Below are 25,939 nucleotides of genomic sequence, written 5' to 3' on the forward strand. Positions count from 1 at the left end.
TCGAGCGTTTGGACCCGGAAGCGCTGCAGCGTGACGTCAGACTTAACAACCGAACATGTAGCCTTAAGGTTATGAATAAGCTGCTGTATTCCAAAACAATGACAAAGTTCACATTTAGGAGATAAAAGCATTCAAAACTTACAGTGTCTCACTTCTGCTAAAATGGATCACGGATTTTCATGACATCACATCACACTTCAGCTTCTCATCAAATCTTCTGTCCAATCAAATGCTCTCTAGAATCTGAAGTCCCGCCCCCTCCTACACTATAAACAGACACTGAAGCTGCAGCTGAAATGGTCATTTGTTCACACAGTTACTAGTTTCTACATGGTGAATGGCACATAGTGCACTATAGAGAATAGGGAACGATTTAGACAGTATAAATATGCTTTCTATTCAGACACGAGAGCACGGAGCGGATCATGTCCATGAGTCGGCGCATGGAGGCCGCAAAGGGGTTGCTCACCAGCACCCTTCTGAAACCTAAAATTATGAATGGGACACCCTACGGTCTCGAGGACTTAACGGACGTGCGGCAGCCATTGTAAGTCCACAGGACTAAAAGTGCATAAAAGTGTGCCATTTGGGATTCAGCCCTTGAATACCGCTTTGGAGCTAAGCGTATCCCATCATGCATTATGTTCGGGAACTCACATGCCCCGAAATCTTGAGATGTCAAGGAAAACATACGTCTGTAAGTTAAATTAATTATATACATATTATTTGGTAGTAAAATATAAAGTGTTGTACATTTTATTGATGCAAAGATGAGTAGGCTATGCGTATTTTGTACATCATTTACAACTGCTTTTTATCACTTAAAGAAGCACCACAATTTTAAAATAGTCTCTTCTGTTAGTTACTCGGCGACCACTGAACAGACAGTTAGGATATTTTAAAATGCAAAGTACTGAAAATAATCATTTAAAACTCAGTAAAAACATGCATTTTTTGCAAGACTGTAAGTGTGTCCCATCGGGTAATCAAAAGTACTACACACACTTGCAGTCTTCACGCCCACTTGAACACTTAAGCACTTCAAATACAGGAAATATGTCATGTAAGTAGACAAGTGGTCAAGTGCAAAGACTGCAATGTGGGTATTTGGACAGGGCACATTCCTCCATCTTGGCTGGGCTTTGGCTCCGTGCAGCGCTCTCTGGACCATTCCTTTCTATGACGGATTAGAAAACATAACCTTTTCACTGTTTATTTAGTTAATTGATTAAGGCCATTTCATGATTGCAGTTATCATGCAGTAACCAGCATAACCCTGAACACCCCCGATTTTTTTTTCATTGCTGATCTGCATGATTCACGTGGGTCATGATTTTTAGGCCGAAAAACTGAATTATCCGTTAAAGAATCACATCCCTGATATTACTGCCGCTTTACTGTGTATGTTGTGTTTTACTTCTGAATATGTTCAAGGTTGTTACATTTAAAATACACTTTATACTGTTGGTAGTTTCATGTACAACAGTGCATCATATTGTAAAAGACCATGTTTGTGTAGAGTTGCTGTCCTGTGAGGAAAAAACCTCAGCACTTTACAGGAACGTACTTCTCTACAGTCCACCACTGGAGATTTTACAAATGAAACTAACTAAATTTATTGTCAGGTTTAATATTAACTAATGGTCACTAACTACAGCTGTGTCCCATATCAAAGGCTGTATCAGATGGACTCGGACCGGTCTAGCCTACGGAGGACTGTTCTTGTTGCCTAGCAACAGTGACAGCTGCCGTTGACGAGCGACAGTAACATTTGTTCTGGACTTTATTATATTCAACTGCATAAAACCCGTCTAAATATGTTCACCACGGTCCATTAATGTACATAATAATGAATAATATAATAAACTATATAAAATCACATTTTAGTAAGATCAGTGATGGGAATAACGGCGTTATAAATAAACGGTGTTACTAACGGCGTTACTTTTTTCAGTAACGAGTAATCAAACAAATTACTTTTTCTCCCGTTACAACGCCGTTACCGTTACTGACAAAAAAATGCCGCGTTACTATAATTGAGCTCACTGAAGCGGTTTTCATCAGAGTTGGCTCTCTCTCAGCCAAATGACCTGCAAAGTGTTTTCTCTGGTGTGTGCTGCGGTTAGTCATACACAAATATAATTTTAAACTGATAATAATGAACGATGCTCTGTGTGTGTGTTTGTGTGTGTGTGTGTGTGTGTGTGTGTGTGTGTGTGTGTGTGTGTGTGTGTGTGTGTGTGTGTGTGTGTGTGTGTGTGTGTGTTTGTGTGTGTGTGTGTGTGTGTGTGTGTGTGTGTGTGTCTGTGAGCATGCGAGCTGAGCGCAAGCTCAAACCAGAACACTCTTTGTGACATGCTGGATCGAAAATAGCCTATGTGAAATAAGTTTTTTTTCTAGTCAACTAGTAGCTATTCATTTAAGCGATTATTTGACTAATCACATTTATATTAATTTAATTTCTTAAATACTGGAGAGAATAATCCATAATAATTTAATATAGGCTATACAGCACTCAAGCGAACACATAAAGCTTGCCATAAAGAACCGGAACCACCAAAAGTAATGATTATGAATGTGACAAAAACAGCAAGGAGACATTTTAATTGTTTATTAATAAACGTTTTCTTTTCTTCAGTGTCGGCTGCAAAGATTGACATTGCTGACTCTCATCATCTCCGCATAGCCTACTGGACGCGCCTAGAGGGAGAATGCATAATCAGAGTAGCCTATTTCTTTTCGTTTTTAATTATTTCATTTTCGTTAAAGTTGATATTTCAAGCTTTCTATAGATATGTTTCTCATGTCTGTGAAGCAAGCAGCCGTTGAGTTTCGGTTCATTTAGCCTGCAAGACGTGCTCCAGTTCACGCGCCAGTGATCGCGCCCGCGCATTTGTCTTGATTATATTTTCTGCTGTATTTGCTTCTTATTTATTAAATCCAGGCAATTGGTTGATGAAACATTGATTAAAATTAAGATAAATTTTTTACAAAACGAAATTCACTTTAAAGAAAGGCTTTCTACAAAACAAAACTTCATGAAGTGGTCAAAATCATGTCTGACCCACTCCATGTCTCCCGATATATTGCGCATCTTATGATGCATCTTACTCATGCTGTTCACTTTTCATAATCAAATAAATGAATTTAAAACATAACACAGGACTATTTAAACATAAATATGAAACTACATTTTCTTTAATGGCTACCAAGACGTATTTGTAACGAAGGGAGACTCACAGGCAGGGATCCAAATGCAGCGTTTATTAAAGTTAAGCGTGGTCATACAGGCAGGGTAAACCAGGGGCAAACAGGAACAGCAGAGGGTAGACAGAATCGTAATCCAGGTACAGGCAGAGGTCAGGACTGGCAGATAACATACACAGGTCGGTATACAAAGTAAGGGTCAGAGGTAGGCAGCACAGGATCGTCAAACAGGAAACAGGCAGGAACGGCAACAGACAGGCAGACAGAATAATAACGCTTAGAAATGACCAGAGATGGGCGTAAATACATGGAAATGTATTTAAAATACAAATACAAAATACTTTGTGGAAAAATGTATTTAAATACAAATACAAAATACTGTGTGGAAAAATGTATTTAAATACAAATACAGTATTTTGTATTTTGAAAATACACAAAATACATGTGAAAGTGAAGATTCAGTGCAGGTATCCCTATTAGGCTGAAATCTATCTGGGCCTATTCTGAATGCCAAAAAGCATTTAGATGTGTGCAGCTACTTAAAAACTTTCGTTTTAATTTTATATACCTCTTCCCTTCCCCTGCCCAGTAGGAAATAAAAAACTACAAAAAACTGAATGTTTAGACACTGAATGTTATATATAATTTGTTAAGCTAATTATAAATAGTCACAGTGAATTAAGAAACTACATAGGCCTACTGACTTTTAATTCCTTACCTCATTTCTGCTCACTCTGTCATTCTCTCTCTCTCTCTCTTTCTTAAGTGCTTGCTTCCTTGCTGGTAATTACAAATAAACTTATGTAGTGCAAAATAGCAGCCATTTATATACTTACTTCTGACAAGGTTACAATGTAGTCTATTACTTATGGTGAACACTACTAAAAAAATCTGTAAAACTGTGGGAATCTTTTCTGCTATATAGCAAAGAATAGGGATGGGTGATATGACCAAAATCTTAATTTTACTTCACAGTAACAATATATGGCATGGTTTCACAATTATCAATATCAGTTTTGATACCACAGCAAAAACTGAATTTCAAACTCTTTTGATGCTTTTTTTTACACAAGTAGTATAGTAACTTTTATATTTATTTAATGTAAAGTTTATTTGTTTCTATATACATAATTAGAAAATATAAAGTTTATCTAAAATAAAATAAAAATTAAATTAATTGATGGAGACAGACAATGATTAACCTAATTATTTCGTCTCTACATAAACAAACGTTTGCATAGATGGGTAAACACAATCACAATTTGGAAATGTGTCCAGTTACATTTTCATAAAGCACCATGTTTGTAAAATTTATAATGATTACATTTACAAAATGAGCCTGCATAGCAGAAATAATGAATAAAATAATGGTCAGTGTTTAATACAATCGTTAATTGAAATAAAATAATTAATGAATTAAAAAACATATATAACAGTATTGTTCAATTTAGTGTTATACATATGTTATCATATTAATATGTTTTTTTCTAATGTCACAAGTCACAATTTCAAGTTTACTTGGTTTAACTTGATTATTTGGTTAGGGTTTAAGAAGTGTACTAAAAAACTTTTTCACGTGTCGTAGGGGTGTGACGAGACAAGACAAGACAAGATTTTTACACACTATTTTTAAGAAATCCTAAATGGTGAAATACATGACTAGGAAAAATATTCTGCAGGTGTATTTGAAATGTTTTAACTAATCATCTTGTAATGCATGTCATTTCAGTTCTTTCTGAGTATGAATCATCATATGCAGTAAAAGACAACAATACTCAAGCACTGTAAAAGGCACAAACTCAACTAACTTACTTCTCTCCTGTATGATTTCAGTCTCTTCAGACCTTACTGTACATGATTTTTGAGCTTCTACAACTTTTGACCTCCTAACTGAACTCCTTTCCACAAACTGATCATAGAAATAGAAAACAGTAAAAATAAAAATCGTAACACTTTACAATAAGGTCTCATTTATTAACATTAATGTATTAACCAACATCAACTAACAATGTGCAATATATTTGCTCCAGTACTTATCAATCTTTGTTTATGTTAGTTAATAAAAATAGTCATTCATTGTTAGTTCATAGTTTACAGTGTATTAACTAATGTTAACAAATGAAACTATTGTTTGTGCTTAATAAGATTAAGAGAAAACTGTTATTCACTTTTATAGTAACACTTTACAATAAGTGCAACCATAATCACACTCTCTCAATATTCAATGTGCAAATAAGACCAACTTTTTCTTTGATACAGAGCTAAGAGATGGTTACAACTACACTGCCCAGCCTAAAATAGCTTTCATATTGGGAGATATTTGCATGCATCAAGGAGCCGCTTTCAAAATGCGGGGTATTGAAATCGCCAACCTGGTCTCATAGGAGAGACGTACCAGTGGGCACGTTTTCGCGAGACACAAAATTACGTACCGACGAGTACGTCTCGCTGCAGTTTCCGACAGAAACGAACGCTAGAGGCCGGTAAAACGTCGATAAGCGCTTTTGCTCGTTTTCACGCACGGTTTCGACGCCGGCCGGGGTCGGATTATGGATTCGTAAAGACTCGTTTCGCTTTTTTTGGCCGTAACCAAGCTTGCTCGGTAGCTCGGCCGATACGGAGTTGGACTTATGGCGAGGAGTCGACTCCCCCTTCCTGGGTACGAATCCCGTGAAAGGCGACTGACGGCAAAAAAAAAAAAAAGAGCTCAAAGAGAGATCTAAACGAGCTGAAAAACGGACGCTTCTTACGTCACGTTTGCTTTTGTTAACACTATCGGGTAGGTTTAGGCGTAGCGTCGGTGGGAAGTTATTTTAAAACGCAACGGAGCGCAAATGTCAAATCGAGAACCGTGGCGATTCGTCTAAAAAGCAAGGTCATAAAAACGTACCGCATTCACCCTATTATCTGCTCCGGCAAAAAAAAACAAAAAAAAAAAACACGCTTTTGGCGCCGCTCAGTGGACATTTCAGAGCGAAACTGCAGCGATATGTACTCACTGGTACGTATTTCGTCATGAGACCAGGTTGGAAATCGCGTTTGAATGTGATTTCAGCGATTTTCACTTTCAGCGATCGCGCGTAACTCTGTGAATATGGAGCAGCGGCGACCGTTATCCAACTGAATTCAATGTTTTTTTATTTAAATACAAAGCAAAACGACAGTGGAGGCGTAATGTAAACGTAGCGGTGGAATATTCTTTCCTAATCATCCTAACGCTCTGTCATGGCAACATCACGAGACTACTTTTCGCCTCAACGAGAAATCTCGTCACAGTTTAGTCTCGCGAGATCTCATCACACCCCTAATGTGTCGTCAAAATGACCCACAACCTAATCAGTTTACATGTGAAGAAATCCATTTATTCACAAACTTCTCACGAGACGAGTGTTTGACATAGTATAAGAGGTGTTTGACAAATTATTCGGCAAACTACTTCCTCTCATCGCTGCTTTTTGGTGGTTTGGAGAACAATTACTCAGAGTCGCCCTCTGTCGTTTCACAGAATTATCCAACGGAGAGCACGTCAAGCATAAAACCTCGTAGGTTTACTGAGGAGCGCGCGCAGACAGCAGGTTCATGGCGTAGAGCCATGCGAATTGCGAAAGTATAAACAAGGCTTCAACTGCACAAAGCTAAAGAGAAAGCGCAAAGTCCTATCTATGAAAACGATTTAGAAAAAGTTCCATCGATTCACAATTTATATCATCGCTACGAATAAACGATATTGTCATATGATATCACCCATCCCTAACATGCAGTAACGTTAATGCTTCAAACACATTTGACAAGCTACTTTAATCAACAAGTAGCACATCCTCACTATTCCAGAAAAGTTGCCGATCCAAGGCTGGGTTGTACAGCTGCAGCTCATGTGCATGAATGTTGGGGTTGGGGGGAGAGGTGTGTTTGGTCTGAACTAGTTGATGCAAGAGGTTGACTGTCGGTCTCAAAGTATTTTGAGTATTTTGAGTATTTTGAAAATACAAAAATACTCATCTTAAATGTATTTAAATACAAATTACATTTGATTTTTTCCAAAGGCTTTAAAATACAAAATACAAAATAGTATTTTGTATTTCAAATACGTATTTTAAATACATGTATCTGAAATACTGCCCATCCCTGGAAATGACACCAGAGTAATCAAGACTTTGCGGTGAGGTGGTGTGTGTGTGAGTCTTTTATAGTCCTGGTAATGAGTATCAGCTGGGTGTGGTGATTAGTGTGGAGTGTGCATGGCTGTATGTGGCAACAGGTGATTGGTGGAGTGAGTGCATGTGACTGACAGGGAGGATTATGGGAAATGGAGTCCGGAGTGAACAGGAACAGACTGTGATCGTGACAGTATTGTACAGTACAGAGAAATTTCATAAGCAAGAGCGGATCATGAGTCGGATCAAGAATAATTTATTTTTAGACTTGTATTTAATATTAGGGAATTCCAAATTATTTGACATATTTATTTATTTATTTTTTTTAAAGTAACGCAATAGTTACTTTCCCTGGTAATTAGTTACTTTTATAATGATGTAACTCAGTTACTAACTCCGTTACTATTTGTGAGAAGTAACTAGTAACTATAACTAATTACTTTTTTAAAGTAACGTGCCCAACACTAAGATACAAATCAATGTTTGAACCATTTTATATATACTGTATGTATTTTATATTTCTTTCATATGTATCATTACATTATTCAAGAAAACTCAATACTTACATTTAAAGTGTAATTCAGTAATTAAGGACACAGCTAAACGACTGACTTATACAAAAGATCATCTGAACTAACAGTATTGTGTTAATTACAGTGTAAATATGTGTATGAATTAGTCATATTTAAATTCATTTTAATTCGTTTGAGTCAGAGAGCAGCATCTCCACAACCCAGTTGTCTCTGAAGAGCCGTCGATCCAGAGTTCATCCTGAATTCAGTGATGGAGCAGTGACCTCTGACCCCAGGTGATTATCACCATTATTTAGTGAGTTTCCTGCTGTAGTGAAACTAGACTGAGACATTTATTTATAAGAAAATAAATGTACAATGTCAGTGTTTACTTATACAGGACAGGAATCTAAGAGACCAAAACTTCTACACAAGAGTCCAAAACAGACAAATATAAGATGCAGCACATTTCAGATGAGAGAAAATGTGACTTAAATTCCAGAAAATATGTTAAAGTTTAATGTAAATATGTGGAATATAACAGGAGTCTGTTAAACTGACACTTCTCTCTTAAATGTGTTGCTGTTCCTGTCATGATTTATTGATGAAGATGTTTTTATGTTTGTATTTTGTTTCCAATCAGAGATGATCAGACTGGAGACCAGGATTCTCCTCAAGCAGTAGATGATGAACTCCAGAGAGTCAAAGAGCAGCTCAAAACCAGCATGAAGAACAAGTATGAGAGATTATTTGAGGGACTGAACCTCCAGGAGAATGAAACCCTCCTGAACAGGATCTACACACAGCTCTACATCATAGAGGGAGAGAGTGAAGGAGTGAATGAACAACATGAGGTTTTCCAGATGGAGAAAACAGCCAGAACACAACACTCACAAGACACTCCAATCTACTGCAATGACATCTTTAAAGCCTCACCTGAACCAGGACGTGAGGAGAAACACCAGATCAAGACTGTTCTTACTAAAGGCATCGCTGGAATCGGGAAAACCGTCTCTGTGCAGAAGTTCATTCTGGACTGGGCCGAGGGAAAAGACAATCAGGATGTAGATTTCATGTTTGTGCTTCCATTTCGAGAGCTGAACTTGATCCGAGATCATCAGTACAGTCTTCACAGACTTCTGCTGGACTTTCATCCTGAACTTCAAGATCTGGACTCAAAGATTTATGAGGAGTGTAAAGTTGTGTTCATCTTTGATGGTCTGGATGAAAGCAGAATCACACTGATGTTTCCAGATGCTCAGACAGTTTCTGATGTGACTGAGACTTCATCAGTGGGTGTGTTGATGTCAAATCTCATGACAGGAGATCTGCTTCATTCTGCTCTCATCTGGATCACCTCCAGACCAGCAGCAGCCAATCAGATCCCCTCCAAATACATCAACCGTCTGACAGAGATTCAGGGATTCAATGAGCCTCAGAAGGAGGAATATTTCAGGAAGAGAATCAGTGATGAGCATCAAGCCAGCAGAATCATCTCACACATCAGAAGAGCAAGAAGCCTCCACATCATGTGCCACATACCCGTCTTCTGCTGGATCTCATCCACTGTGCTTCAGAAGCTCCTGAAAGAAGATCTGAGTGCAGAAATCCCTCAAACTCTGACTGAAATGTACATCCACTTCCTGCTGATTCAGATCAACATGAGGAATCAGAAGTATGAAGAGAGAGATCCAGAGAAACTAATGAAGTCCAACAGAAGAGTGATTGTGAAACTTGCTGAAGTGGCTTTCAAACAGCTGATGAAGGGCAATGTGATGTTCTATGAGGAGGACCTGAGAGAGAGCGGCATAGACGTCACTGACGCCTCAGTGTATTCTGGGATTTGCACTGAGATCTTTAAGGAGGAATCTGTGATTCATCAGAGGAAAGTCTACAGCTTCATTCATCTGAGCTTTCAGGAGTTTCTCGCTGCTTTCTATCTGTTTTATTCACATGTGATCAAGAACAAGAAACCACTGAATGAGTTCAGATTGTACAGATCTAATAAAGACTCTCTGTATGATCTACTAACATCAGCAGTAGATAAAGCCCTCTGGAGTAGGAATGGACAGCTGGATCTGTTCCTGCGGTTCCTGCTGGGCGTCTCACTGGAGTCCAATCAGAGACTCTTACAGGATCTACTGACACAGACAGAGAACAGCTCAGAGACCATCAGAGGAATCACACACTACATTCAACAGAAGATCAAAGATGAATATGAAGATGAATATGAAGAACAAGATGAATTTCTCTCCACTGAAAGATCCATCAATCTGTTCCTCTGTCTGCTGGAAGTCAAAGATCATTCTCTGTCCAGAGAGATTCAGGAGTTTGTGAAATCAGACAAACACTCAAAGGAGAAACTCTCTCCGTCTCACTGCTCAACAATCTCCTACATGATTCAGATGTCAGAGGAGCCGCTGGATGAGCTGAACCTCATGAAATACAACACATCAGCTGAGGGGAGAAGAAGACTGATACCAGCTGTGATCAACTGCAGAAAAGCTCCGTAAGTGTTTAATCATGAACTAAAGTATCATATTTAATAATGAATCTGACAGCTTTAAAATAAATGTTCCTGAATGAGAGATTTTCTCCTCAATAACAGGATCTTAAAGGGTCACGACACGCCTCTTTAATACAGCAGATAGTCACTAAAACGCCTGTTACCGCCGTGGGTAAACACAACCCAGTCAGGTGTGAAACTCGCTGGTGAAATCACCACCAGGTGGCGCAAAGGGACGGTCGACACCATTGATCAGTAAAGCTGGAACTGAGACTTTTCACTTGTGAATGAAGATAAAATGACATAAATTACTGCCAATATTAATAGCAATAATAATATATCATTATGACATTTAATCTTCAGCAATTATTCATCATAAATGCTTAATGTTCAGCTATTTGACGACTGTTACAGTGAACTATTACAGTGACGGCTGTGCTTGAAGTGTCTTTACAGCACTAGCCAGTGTTTGACATTATTATATATTTAAAGAGGTGTGATTATGCCATAAAATAAATGAAACGATAGAGAAGGTGGATTACTGTGAATGGGAATATTATGAGTGATGAAGCTCTAGTTTTCTAACACATATTTACTCTGTCAGCATTGAGACTACATTAATGTCAAAATAAAAGATTTCACTTACATTTCAACAGGTCACACACGAACATGAATTAAACACACATAAAAATATCTGCCAATGAGGGAAGAACAATAATCTTAATTTAAAGGGACAACAAGATTATTTTTCTTGCCCTTTGGCAATTTTTACTCTTTTTTTTCAGAAAACAAGACTTTATATCATTTTTCTCCTGAAGTAAATGTATCTTGATTTAAGAATGTTTAGATATTTTTGCACAAAAGTCAAACATGTTCAAAACATGAATATCTCCACCCTCATTGTGAGCGTCTGTCAGAAACACTCGGTTTATGATAAATGACGTCTGTTTTGATTGGCTAATGTCATTGCGTCTCTGTTTTGATTGGCTGATGTCATTGCGTCTCTCTGTTTTGATTGGCTGATGTCATTGCGTCTCTCTGTTTTGATTGGCTGATGTCATTGCGTCTCTCTGTTTTGATTGGCTGATGTCATTGCGTCTCTCTGTTTTGATTGGCTGTTGTCATTGCGTCTCTCTGTTTTGATTGGCTGATGTCATTGCGTCTCTGTTTTGATTGGCTGTTGTCATTGCGTTTCTCTGTTTTGACTGGTTGATGTCATTGCGTCTCTCTGTTTTGATTGGCTGATGTCATTGCATCTCTCTGTTTTGATTGGCTGATGTCATTGCGTCACTCTGTTTTGATTGGCTGATGTCATTGCGTCTCTCTGTTTTGATTGGCTGATGTCATTGCGTCTGTCTGTTTTGATTGGCTGATGTCATTGCGTCTCTCTGTTTTGATTGGCTGATGTCATTGCGTCTGTCTGTTTTGATTGGCTGATGTCATTGCGTCTCTGTTTTGATTGGCTGATGTCATTGCGTCTCTCTGTTTTGATTGGCTAATGTCATTGCGTCTCTCCTCGTCTCCTCATTGCTCACCGCTGCTGTTCTGCTTCCAGAAGTGATCAGGAGGAAGTAGAAAAGAGTCGTTTTGGCAGCTTGCTTCCATCAAATACTCTTTTTGAGTGACAAGCAACTTTGTAATGATGGTAAACCCAGGAATAAGCACTAGTTGGCCACTCATTCTAGAGAACTCTAAACTGTGATGTGAATCTCAGTTTTAGGAATAACTCAGTCAAAAGAAAGAAGAAAAGCCCACATGTCCAACTCTTTATTGTGTTCATCAAAATTAAAGGTGCCCTAGATTCAAAAATTGAATTTATCTTGGCATAGTTGAATAACAAGAGTTCAGTACATGGAAATGACATACAGTGAGTCTCAAACTCCATTGTTTCCTCCTTCTTATATAAATCTCATTTGTTTAAAAGACCTCCGAAGAACAGGCGAATCTCAACATAACACCGACTGTTACGTAACAGTCAGGATCATTAATATGTACGCCCCCAATATTTGCATATGCCAGCCCATGTTCAAGGCATTACACAAGGGCAGCCAGTATTAACGTCTGGATGTGCACAGCTGAATCATCAGACTAGGTAAGCAAGCAAGAACAATAGCGAAAAATGGCAGATGGAGCAATAATAACTGACATGATCCATGATATCATGATATTTTTAGTGATATTTGTAAACTGTCTTTCTAAATGTTTCGTTAGCATGTTGCTAATGTACTGTTAAATATGGTTAAAGTTACCATCGTTTCTTACTGTATTCACGGAGACAAAAGCCGTCGCTATTTTCATTTTTAAACACTTGCAGTCTGTATAATTCATAAACACAACTTCATTCTTTATAAATCTCTCCAACAGTGTAGCATTAGCCGTTAGCCACGGAGCACCATCAAACTCATTCAGAATCAATGTAAACATCAAAATAAACACTGTACTTACGCGATTAGACATGATGCATGACAAACACTTTGTAAAGATCCATTTTGAGGGTTATATTAGCTGTGTGAACTTTTGTTATGTTGTTTAAGGCAAACGCGAGCTCTTGGGGCGTGGAGCACGAGAATTAAAGGGCCATACACCCTGAATCGGCTCATTTCTAATTATGCCCCAAAATAGGCAGTTAAAAAAATGAATAAAAAAAAATCTATGGGGTATTTTGACCTGAAACTTCACAGACACATTCAGGGGACACCTTAGACTTATATTACATCTTTTTTTTAAAAAAGTTCTAGGGCACCTTTAATACAAACACAACAACAGCTAGTTCACTGGAGTAATTATACAAACAAAACAGCAAATGATTTACTTTAGAATCGCAGGTTATCAGGATTATTCATGTTTGTGTCGTGGTCTAGTAGGGCTGCATGATTATGACAAAATCATAATTGTTGATTATTCCCTTGAAATTGTAATTGCGATTATTAATTACAATGATCACAATTTACACTGAATGATGTTTTGAATATCTTTATCCCATTATTTGAAGCGACTGCATGCCATATTGTTATTTCAAAACAAACAATCTGAAAACACCCTTTCTGAAAAACTTTTATTGCTTTTCTACAGCATTAAGCCTCACATGTCAAATATACATTGGTTTAGTTGCTTTAAATAAATAAAAATATAAATATCCATGTTATTGTTATACTAAAACTAAAACAATCTGGGAAAAACCTTTAAGTTATCTTCTGTTATCTAACTTCAGTTATCTTACGCACACAGAATAATGTAAGTGGACTTTTTTTGTAATTGCGTCTTTGAACGATGACATAATTGTGGCATCTGTAATTATAATCAGGATTTCAAACTTGATTAATTGTGCAGCTCTATGGTCTAGAACAGTGGTTCCCAACCTTTTGTCCATGAATCCCTCCCTCCTCCATACATATAAGAACCCCCCCCCACACACACACACACACACACAAAAGAAGGTGGAGCTTATAGAACAGCAGCAATACACTGCAAAAAATGCTTTACTTACTTAGTCAAGTCAAGTCAAGTCAAATTTATTTATATAGCGCTTTTTACAATTGGTAATTGTTTCAAAGCAGCTTTACATATTAGAAGCACAGAAAAAAGAGAAGTGGTTAAAAATAAGCTGTACAAGCAAGCGTGGTAATATGTAACATATACAAGATGGTGCTACATTAAGCCAATGTCGGCTGACTCCCAGGGGTGGAAAAAACCCCCTAGGAGAAAAACCCAGCGTGCTAACACTGGGAAAAAAGTCCTAGGAGGGAAAGAACCCCTTGGAAGATATATATAATATATGTAAATGGATATGGAGATAAAAATCTGAATTATACATTTTTATTATAGAGATTAAAAATAGATTATATATAAATATATGTAAGCGGATACGGAGATTTAAAAATCTGAATTATAGATGCAGCCAGAACTGGATCTGTAGGCCCATTGTCTCCTGGGCTACGTTGTAGTCAGGTCCAGACACAGGTTCTCCATCTGATCTGGATACGGCCTGGATCCAGCACCCGGCAAACCTCAGGATAAGCAGAGAGACTGATATTAGCGTAGATGCCATTCTTATTCTGATGTACAGGTATATCTAGTGTTATAGGAAATGTTCTCGGTTCCGGCCGACCTAATTATTGCAGCGTAACAATCCTTTAACAGATTTGAAAAATGTTAATGTATTGATAATGTGTTATGTGTATGCAAGAGCAAAGAGATGTGTTTTAGTCTAGATTTAAACTGACAGAGTGTGTCTGCTTCCCGAACAATGCTAGGAAGATTTAAGTATTTAAATAAAAGATGCTTTTTAAATCAAGATGCTTTTAGATAAGTAAAATTACATAAGATATTTTTCTTGTTTTCTGGGGAAAAAATCTAAATGATGTAAGATTTTGCTTAAAGCAAGCTAAATTATCTGCCAATGGGGTAAGAAAATAATCTTGTTTCTGTTTGGGACAGTAACAAGAAACAAGATTTCAAACAAAAACAAGATTATTTGATTATTAAACAAGATTATTACATCCTTGCGGCATTCTGAAAAGTTGATGTTTTCATCTTGATGCACCTGGAAAACACATGAATTAAAACTATTAAAGGAAATTTATGTAATGTTTTTAAAGAGGGAGTGATTTATTTAAAAATGTGTATCCGTGTACAGATCTGATCACATATTCCTATATCTTTGCTGATCTTTGTCCTGCAGATGGCGCCACGCAGCGCTGGACCATTCCGTCGTTGACGTATTAGAAAACATAAAACATACATAAAACATTTTTGTGGTATTGCAACGAAAAATATTTAAGACCTATCCAATCTGAATTTAAGACATTTTAAAACTTTTTAAGGACCCGCGGATACCCTGAAGTAGTTTGATCCATACACACGTTTTGACTGCGTTATATAGTCTACACACCAGCCGCTGCTGACTTTTCATTTTTGCCGCGGCTCTCACAGCTGGTCTGAACAAGCTTGCATCTTTTGTGTCATAAAAAATGTGATCGGTTTATGTGATCAACAAGCTGAGAGACAACATATAGAATCAAAGGAATTAATTGACAACATTTTCGGATAAGTGGCCGATCATTTGGTGCATTCCTAGAAGCTATACAAAAAGGTTTTTCATATTCATGTTTGACCTCAAAGCATATAAACTCTGGCGCCCCCCAGGTTGGAAACCACTAGTCTAGAATAGGCAGGGCTGGCGCGTGACTATTCGGTTGTTAAGTCTGACGTCACGCGGCAGCGCTTCCGGGTCCTAACGCTCTATCTCATACCTGAAGAAAACAAATGGTGCTAATATACATACATGATGTGGTGTAATACTACAAAAAAATTATAATCATAACCTTTATCTCCACACCAAAATTCCAGATGGTCAGACAATGATTCATCTTTTATAATTCGTTAAAATATTAATGTCTGTGACGCTGTGAGCACGGAAACTGTTGTGTACACTGTAAGTATTTAAAATGTCTGACTTTTTAAAATGATTGATGTTTAATATGAATAAATAGCGCTCATAAACGGCCGTCGATGGCATTCTCAAGTGAAATGAGTCAAGGTTTGGACCCGGAAACAGCGTTCCTTACGTTATGACTTAACAAGTGGATAGGAGAACTAGACAGAAAAAGAGGTATTTAGTTTTTAATTTAATTAATTTTGTTTGGAATTATTTCACTTCAATGTTATCACCCGATTAGTTATTTGAAATCTAAACTAACTTTCCTTCCTTCTACTTGGAAGGAACCCACCCAACCAAGAGCGGCACATGATCTACATGTAATGTAGCCAATCACAGACATATCTGTTGATTTCACAATGGCCAATCAGAGGTGTTAGTACTGAACAGAAACTCCGGCGTTTTGAGCGCTGTGTGGTGTGTGGAGATTTGCTCAGCTTCATTTATTATAACAGAACTTTTGCCCCTTTTCCACCGAGTGCTGGTTCGGAGCCAGAGCCTAGTTTCAAATCAGTTCTTTGTCTTTTGACACACAAAGCACCAGCTCCGAACCAGGAAAAGTGTTCGTGAGTAGCACAGAAACATTGCTGGAGGTGGGGTTACCATGACCAACAAGAAACTTGAGACCGCCATTTTTGAAATAGCAGCTAATCAAGCTAATAGCAGCTCGATCGTAATCTCCATCTATATACAAATGGATGTGAGTTCACAAAGCCATGAGCATCAACAGTAGTGAAACATCCGCGATTGTTGATGGAAGGCTTGTTCGAGATGTGTCGGATTTGGCGGGTGACATCGGAAGGCCGCGGGTCCACGGGAGCGTTTGTAGAGCATACGACTCCTTGTGCTTTTGGATCGTTCTCACAGTGCTTTAATGTCATGCGTCGATCGCTATGCGGGAAGCCGATGCATCTCAAACAAGCTCTGTGTGTTTGTGTTTGGTGCTGCGGCGCTAGCTTTGCTGTGAAATATGAGACATATACAGTGACGTAAATCCTGCCTCTGTGCTGCTCTCTAACCTGTGGAAAGGCAAACCGGTTCTTTGAAGGCTCGTCATTTGAACCAACTCCGAACTGGCACTAGCACTAGCTCTGAACTAGCACCCGGTTCATGCTGGTGGAAAAGGGGTATTTGTGAGATTGTGATAGAGTAGCCTAATACTGACGTGACGTAATGACTCAAAGACAAACATCAGCAAACTCGTATTTCCCATGAATTCCTGCCAGTATCAATCAGATCATAAAACATTATTACAAGCTGACCGTTGTGAATCAAGCTAAGGTAAGGAGATAGTTTTGAACAGTGATTGTTTATGGCTTTGATCAATAATTCATTTTGGAACATTTTGGAACTTCAGTGTCTGTCAACATTTGTGGGCGGGGCCTGTGGCTAATGTGACGTCACACTGCCAGGGATCTGGAAACGGCTTGTTCTGAGACACTGCTTATGATTTATGGGGATTAAAAAGGAGTGGGTGGATTTTTATCACTATAGGGTGGTTGTGTACACACACTGCCAACACACATTTATGTCCAAACACCATGCAAAAGTGAATTTTGCATAATAGGTCCCTTTTAAGAGCTCTTTTATTTTGTTAACGTAATTTTAAAGGATTTGATTTCCACATTCATGACTCAGTGTATTAATCTCTGTCTCTTCATCACTGTAAAGCTTAAACTACCGATCAAGCATTTATTCAACATGTCATCTTGAATGGTAAAAAATGGTAAAACTGCAATAAATGCACAGCTGTCTGGAGAGTCTCTCAAAACTTTTATATTTTATACCCTCAGAAAACTTTATTACAATTTTCAAAATGTCTAATATTCTGAAGAAACAGTCAGGAGCTCATCTGATTTCAGATATTAATCTGAATGATAAAGTGATCAGATTATCACACTCTCAGGAGCTCATTGTATTGAGATTCAGTGTTCAGATCATGTCATCCTGAGGGCAGAAAACTGGAAACCCACTGTACTTTATTGTTTTATTTATTTATTTAATATTTCATCTCTTTCAGATTTTCTAGCTGTAATCTCTCAGATCAGGATTGTGAAATTGTGTCTTCAGCTCTACAATCCTCAAACTCTGTCCTGAGAGAGCTGGATCTGAGTAACAATGACCTACAGGACTCTGGTGTCAGCTTCATTTCTGATGGACTGAAGAGTCCAAACTGTCAGCTGCAGATCCTGAGGTATTTAAGAACATATAAGAGATCATTTACAGTCAGCCGATCACAGTGTTCATGTGTGTCTGTAGATGATCTGACTGTTGATGTGTGTTTGATCTGCTCTCTTTCAGACTTGCTCTCTGTAATCTCACTGCTCAGTATTGTGACGGTTTGTCTTCAGCTCTACAATCCTCAAACTCTGTCCTGAGAGAGCTGGATCTGAGTAACAATGACCTACAGGACTCTGGTGTCAGCTTCATTTCTGATGGACTGAAGAGTCCAAACTGTCAGCTGCAGATCCTGAGGTATTTAAGAACATATAAGAGATCATTTACAGTCAGCCGATCACAGTGTTCATGTGTGTCTGTAGATGATCTGACTGTTGATGTGTGTTTGATCTGCTCTCTTTCAGACTTGCTGGCTGTAATCTCTCAGATCAGCATTGTGAAATTGTGTCTTCAGTTCTACAATCCTCAAACTCTGTCCTGAGAGAGCTGGATCTGAGTAACAATGACCTACAGGACTCTGGTGTCAGCTTCATTTCTGATGGACTGAAGAGTCCAAACTGTCAGCTGCAGATCCTGAGGTATTTAAGAACATATAATGGATAAAGTACAGTCAGACTGTCAGTGTTAATGTGTGTCTGTAGATGATCTGTGTGTGTGTGTGTGTGTGTGTGTCAGCAAATTGGGCAAAAGTCATGTACCCCCCAGACTAGTAAACTACATTTTGTGACCTCTGTAATTATGAAACCCTGTGTACGGCCCTGCTTCTGTTTTATCTAATGAAATATGAGGTAAATGTGTATTTCTCCAAATGTACGCACATTGGGACTAAACGTTTTATGCACTGTGATCAAAAATAAATATGAGCAAACACGATTGAATGTAGAGGTTTGTGTCTCGTTATTCTATTAAAAAAAATCAACTACTGATTGATTTTTCATGATTTTGCATCACTATTAGAAATTAAGAATCATTAGTGTCATTGTAAATAGTGGTGCAAATATCAAAGCTATCTAATCTGTCTAATACTTCAAAACTCAAGGTTAAATCAGAATATTTATTATTTTTTTATTGTAAATTATGTAATTTGATTGGTAACAGCCCATAGTGTCTTATTCTAATTTAATTTATTGAACAAATTTAAGAATTTAAAGATGAATCATACCATTTACATGAATCGTACAGGATTGGGTGGGGGGAAATTGTCCCTTGTAAAGGTAAAAAAAAAAAAAAAAAATGCCCTCAGTGTAAATATCACAAATATGCAGATTTATATGTCAAAGCTGGAATATTCTGAAAGGATATTGCTTCAGAATACATTTATATTTACACCAAAAAATAAAAAAAAAATCCTGTTTTTTTTTTTTTTTTCCAGACAAGCAACTGTTTTACTCAGACAATGAATGACCGATTTATTTGTCCAAAGGACAAGCACATGACAAGGTTTAGTGTTGAGTCCTATATGTAGTTTTAATGGGCCACATTTCAGTCACCATTTCATATTGTCTGACAACAAAATAGAAAAATATATAGATGAAAGAATTTTATTGGGAATTTGGCTGTATTAAAATATATTATGTGAGCACAAAGAGGTAGCAGCAGAGAAGCAAACAAATGTAAAGGGCTGACACTTGGCAGAATGCGAATGCAACTTAATGACATAATGAATATTCTAATTGCTGTATGACATCATCTGTTGACATTTGACATTGACGAGATGATACATGGCATTGGCTAATTGATTGATCCTTGTCCATTGGAATGCTCAGCTCCGGCTCGAAGGACCGTGTAAAAGACTCTTAGGACACTGCTGAATCACAGGGGGAGCATCACAATGGGGTGTCAGTAAAAACACCTTGAGGCAATATCCATTTGAAAGGTTTATTTTCACCAATGACAGTACATAAGTCATTTCATGGGTGTATCAGACTGGTTTATTTGTACACAGCACCATGTGACAATTTCTGCGCAGCAAAGACAAGGAAAGGAAGTAAACCACTTTACTGAAGCAAGCCTTCTTAAAGGTCACTAATTCAAGTCACAACAGGCTGCAGCTGTTGAAAGTGGACAGGGCTTCAATGACATCAACAGTCTCAGGGATTTTCAACATGGTCCGCCTGTGTGTGTCTGTAGATGATCTGACTGTGTATCTGTAGATGATCTGACTGTGTGTTTTTGTATATGATCTGACTGGTGTGTGTCTGTAGATGATCTGACTGTTGTGTGTCTGTAGATGATCTGACTGATGTGTGTCTGTAGATGATCTGACTGTTGTGTGTCTGTAGATGATCTGACTGTTGTGTGTGTCTGTAGATGATCTGACTGTTGTGTGTCTGCAGGTTGTCTGGCTGTATGGTGACAGAGGAAGGCTGTGGTTATGTGTCTTCGGCTCTGAGTTCAAACCCCTCACACCTGAGAGAGCTGGATCTGAGCTACAATCACCCAGGACAATCAGGAGTGCAGCTGCTCAAACACAAACTGGAGGATCCAAACTATAAACTGCAGATACTCAAGTATGTCAAACACTAATAATGACAAACTGAACGTGTGTGTGAATGATACAGATCTACGTTAATGTGTGTTTGTGTGTTTATAGTGTGGATCATGGAGGAGAGGTCATGATGACAGCAGGACTACGAAAGTGTAGGTCTACAAACACTCACACTCTCTCACTCTCACACACACACACACACACACACTGTTTAAAAATCATAATAAAGCATAATGCTACTGGAATTTACAAAGGCTGTGAATTAATTAAATAAATGTATTTGCTGCAGGTTTAATATATATGCGCTGTAATTTACATGCGTGTAGGTTATCTATGTGCGTCTCAGAGCTTCACATGAACTGTTATCATTTCCATGAGTGGCACATCTCAAACTCAAACTAGATCGCATTATAAAGTGTAAAAACAATCGTCAGGCCACTGGTGCCCTCTGCAGGCATTTGTTATACAACATAAAGAACATTAGTTGTACATTTCAATACATTATGTATTTTAACAGTTTTGTTCAATAAAACCATACGATTAATTACTTTTGATACTTTACATGAATCAATTATTGTTATTGCTATTCTATATTTATTTTAAGTCATATGCGTAAGTGAGTGTGTTTTGTTGTGTAAGCACCTTTATTACCCCTTTTCCACCAAGGCAGTTTGAGTGCTGGTTCGAAGCCAGAGCCAAGTTTCAAATCAGTTCTTTGTCTTTCGACACACAAAGCACCAGCTCCGAACCAGAAAAAGTGGGTCGTAAGTAGCACCAAAACATTGCTGGGCTAGAAGTAAGAACCGCTTGCGTCAGGGGCTGGAGGCGGGGTTACCGTGACCAACAAGAAACTTGTGACCGCCATTTTTGAAATAGCAGCTAATCAAGCTAATAGCAGCTCAATCGTAATCTCCATCTATATACAAATTACGGCGAGCCGTGTTTGGATGCCGATGTAGGTTCGCAAAGCCATGAGCATGAACAGCAGTGAAACATCCGCGATTGTTGATAGAAGGCTGTTCGAGATGCAACGGAGCAGCGCGGACCGATTCGGCGGGTGCCGTGGACCCGCGGGAGCGTTTGTAGAGCATACAACTCCTTGTACTTTTGGATCGTTCTCGCGGAGCTTTGATGTCATGCGCCGATCGCTTTGCGAAAAGCCGATGCATCTCAAACGAGCCTGGTGTGTTTGTGTTTGGCGCTAGCTTTGCTGTGAAATATGAGACATAAGACCTGGCTCTGTGGTGTAGTTGAGCTATATAAAGGTCGACCAATATATCGGGCCGATATTTGTCTTTTTTTAATATATCGGCATCGGCCGATATCCGTGTTTAGTAGCGCCGATTTAAAGCCAGGCACGTCCGCGGGCAGCCCTGTGTTATTTTTCACAGCGCATCACCGCATAACTGACGTGCTGTGAGGATAATAAAAGATTTGACTATCAGCTCCTCTTAAAAATGTTTTAAACATTTTAAAACAAGCTGTTTAATACTATTCTTCTCATTTGTTTCACTATATTTACGGGCCACAAGATAAATAATGGAATAAATTAAGACAGTTATATAGGCTACCATTATCAGCATGTTATGTTGAAATTCGTCTCTGAGGGAAAATGCTCCGTTACTGCAGCGTCAGGCAGCTCCGTCACTTTTACTTTCACTTTGAATACTGACCGAGGTTGATCTTTTACCGGCATAACTCTTCCGCAAACTTTGCACGTTGCTTCTTGTGTGATATCCATTGGCTACGCCACTGCGCATGAAGTGTATGACATTTGTTCGTAAGCATGGTTTGATGCAGACAATAGCCGGGTTTCCATCCAACTTTGCATTAATGAAAATTCAGCTCAAGAATATGCACATCTGCGTGCGTTTCCATCTACGGTGTAATAAAAATGGACATCAGACTAATAAAGTGATATGTTCCGACCAATGACTATATATATATATATATATATATATATATATATATATATATATATATATATATATGCCGCACAATTATCCTCATTAAACCTGTCTAACGTTAACCGTCAAGAATGTCAGAAATCAGTAAGAGTTTAGAACTGTTCATGCATACAAGGCTGTGCAACATGACAATGTTTTTAACTGATTTTTATTTAAATGTTTATTTAAGTTTACATTTATGTTCCAACTAAATTCTGCTTGATAAATGCTCTAAAATTATGTAAATGATTGACAGATTTTGTTTATATTAGCCTACCTGTTTTATATATTTAATACTTGGTCAGTTTATTGATTTGTTTGGTTAACTTTGGATAAATATTTTATTTTAATACAGTGCAGTGCACAAAAAGATTAAGATTCGAGAGATGGTTCAAGTCAGTATTCAATAAATAATGTTAAGTTTAGAAATGTTCTGCATCCACTTATTATTAGTGTGACATTTTAGCATGCAAATGAAGGGGAAAACTTCAAGATATCGGCCCTAAAAATCGGCAGCACATATCGGCCATCGGCTGACCCTGACCTCTAAAAATCGGCATCGGCATCGGCTATAGAAAAACTCATATCGGTCGATCTCTAGAGCTATATGTGAGATGAGCGCCACCATGTTTGTTTACGCTGCGGTCAGGAGAATAGATCTGTTGGATTTACAACACGTGAATTCATCCACTTCTTTCAAAATACACGGATGGATGTAAGTGTCTGGTGAATTGGGAGAAGAGCAGGGTAAACTTTATAGTTGCTTGCCTTACACCATGTTCTAACCAGACACGACGCCGCAACAAGTGATAAAAGGTATCTTTTCCATGTTAATCTGAGTTTTTGTCCTAACCTGCCACGACGGCAACACGTGAATATTCTATTTTAGAAACGGTTTCTATTTCTCCCCCACGTCGCGGCTGGAACAGCAACACAAAGTATGAGAATGATAATTTCAGGTACTGTTTATGTGCTTTATTTGATGCTAAAAGCATCTAATGTGAGTTTGAATCATTCAAGAACTCCCATTAGACGCTTCAAGAACGTTCAAACTGTCAACTCAATGCGAACAAACAAGTGTTAAATTTGACACCAAATTTTGATTTAGTTTTAGTCATAGTCTTTTGACTAAAATGCCATTTAGTTTTAGTCATATTTTAGTCATCGGAAATTGTTTTAGTTTTAGTCTAGTTTTAGTCGACTAAATCTACAGTAAATTTAGTCGACCAAAATCAAATTTAGATAAATTGTAATGCATTAAGCATTTCGCTAACAATACACAGATCCAATACACTGATAGATCTGATATTCCCCAAACTGTTTGTTCACCCAACTGTACTTTGCTCCCCAAAGCGGACAGTTTTTGACTGTTCAAGAGCAAAAAGACAGAAAGAGCAAAAATCAGGACTTTTCAGGGATTGACACACTTATCATTGAGGTACTATTATAGTTTTCGATTACATTTTTTTTATTAGATTTCATTTCTAGTTTTTCTGCTTTCATTGTAATTTTAGTTAAAAGTTTTAGTAATTTTTTGTGTTTGTCTTTTTAGTTTTTGCTTTTAAATGTCTATAAGTTTTTATTTCTGTTTGTTATTTCAATACCGCAGATTAAATGGATGATATAAAATAAGTTTACATTTTTTGTATATGTTTATTTTTTTATTTCAGTTAATGTTTATTTCAAGTAATGAAGATTTCTTTGGTTTTAGGTTTAGTTAACTATAATAACCCTTATACTAGTAAAATATATTGAATAATGTGTCAAATAATGTTCTTAGTCTTTCCTTCCTGTGACAGAAGATACAGTAGTTTACTCTGAATTAAATAGAAATGAAATTAAATACAGTTTATTGTGTAATAATCATAACACACACACACACACACATCTTCACTGTTGTTGTTCTTGATGTTTCTCTCTTCTTGTGTTCAGATGCCTGTGATCTCACACTGGATCCAAACACAGCACACACTCGACTCGTTCTGTCTGATGGTAACAGGAAGGTGACGCGTGTGGAAGAGGATCAGTCATATCCTGATCATCCAGAGAGATTTGATGAGCTTTTTCAGGTTCTGTGTAGAGAGAGACTGACTGGACGCTGTTACTGGGAGGCTGAATGGAGCGGAAATTATGCTGAAATATCAGTGACATATGAAGGAATCAGCAGGAAAGGAGATAGTGATGACTGTGTGTTTGGATCCAATGACAAATCCTGGAGTCTGCTCTACTCTGATAGAGGATTCACTGTCTGGCACAATAAGAGAGAAACTGTTATACCTGCTGTCCGTCTATCCTCTAAGAGAGCAGGAGTGTATGTGGACGTGTCGGCCGGCTCTCTGTCCTTCTACAGAGTATCTGACACACACACACTCACACACTTACACACATTCAACACCACATTCACTGAACCCCTCTGTGCTGGATTTAGGGTTTATTCCTCAGTGTCTCTGTGTGATATTAAAGGATCGAGAGACACTCTGTAAATCCTCTTTCTGATCTTCACACACACTCATCAAATCTCACTTCATCACATTTGTATTCATTAATTTTTAATTCATGTTTTTCATTGTAATTTAGAAGTTACACATCTAAATCAGACACACACACTGTTCTGAATCTGTCATAAACAGAGTAATAAAGTTGCTTTAATATTCATATTGTAAATAGTTCATCAGATTGAATAAAAGCACATTTGAGACTCATTTAATCCTGAACTGGTTTGTGAATGACTGATGTGAACTGATGACAGTATGAATGATCATGAATGTGATTCAGATCAGCAGAATGAAGAAATCCCGTCGTCTCCTGATAGTGTGCTTTATTTCTCTGTCTTCACTACAAACGCTCACAGTGTCGCTGCTGAACACCGTTGGTAATTCAGTCTTTCAGGAGCTTCAGAGCTTCAATCTGCTGCCTTGATCTTTAGAAAGTCTCCATCAGCATCTCTTCTTCTGAAATGATGCTCTTTTATGCTTTATTAGGTCTCCACGAGCTTTATATGACAGGAGCAAGCCTCTGAGCCGCAGCTCTCACTGAAATATCTCCAGAAATCAACATTCACTTTTCATCTGCTCACAAATATACACCAATATACAGTATATATATCTGAAACTATAAAATCAGATCTCATGTGAGGCTGTTACTCCAAACGCTTTCAGTTACCAGAGAATCAAGTTCTTCTGTAAATCTAGAATTGAATCTGTAAAAAAGGGAAAAGCAGCTCAATATTTCACAGGGAAAATAAAATAAACCGTTAAGTCACATGTAAATATTGTTATATATTTCACTTAGCCTACTGTATGCTCATACACGATATACCATAATTTAAAGCTCTACAGTATTCAAAGAGAATGAATTACAGTCTGTAAAGTGTTTATGTAGGTGTGATGCACAACTTTTAGACTGTTGATCATAAATATGAACTCATGCTGTAGTGAAAAATAGTCATATTTACACATGATTTGACAGTTTGTTTTATTAAATATCAAACATCTACCATATACCATCATTT

General features: G+C 37.8%; 1 protein-coding gene across 7 annotated transcripts in view; it reads left to right on the top strand.

Annotated features, from left to right (window-relative positions):
• The window catches only part of LOC125261827 (NACHT, LRR and PYD domains-containing protein 12-like), a 43,864-nt gene that overhangs the window by 11,338 nt on the left and 6,587 nt on the right, over nt 1-25,939 (top strand). For 2 of the 7 annotated variants that reach the window (XM_048180372.1, XM_048180373.1), the window contains exons 4-10: nt 8,517-10,382; nt 17,837-18,010; nt 18,118-18,291; nt 18,399-18,572; nt 20,331-20,504; nt 20,588-20,634; nt 24,361-25,135. In XM_048180372.1, the coding sequence (XP_048036329.1) occupies nt 8,517-10,382; nt 17,837-18,010; nt 18,118-18,291; nt 18,399-18,572; nt 20,331-20,504; nt 20,588-20,634; nt 24,361-24,911 (3,160 nt within the window). In that variant the 3' untranslated portion in view covers nt 24,912-25,135. Of the gene's footprint in view, nt 1-8,105; nt 8,170-8,516; nt 10,383-17,836; nt 18,011-18,117; nt 18,292-18,398; nt 18,573-20,330; nt 20,505-20,587; nt 20,635-23,781; nt 23,811-24,360; nt 25,136-25,939 lie in introns of those variants that run through there. The other 5 variants (XM_048180375.1, XM_048180377.1, XM_048180374.1 and 2 more) reach the window with 5 other exon arrangements.

Source organism: Megalobrama amblycephala, unplaced genomic scaffold (assembly GCF_018812025.1).
Source record: "Megalobrama amblycephala isolate DHTTF-2021 unplaced genomic scaffold, ASM1881202v1 scaffold498, whole genome shotgun sequence".
Classification (NCBI taxonomy): Eukaryota; Metazoa; Chordata; class Actinopteri; order Cypriniformes; family Xenocyprididae; genus Megalobrama; species Megalobrama amblycephala.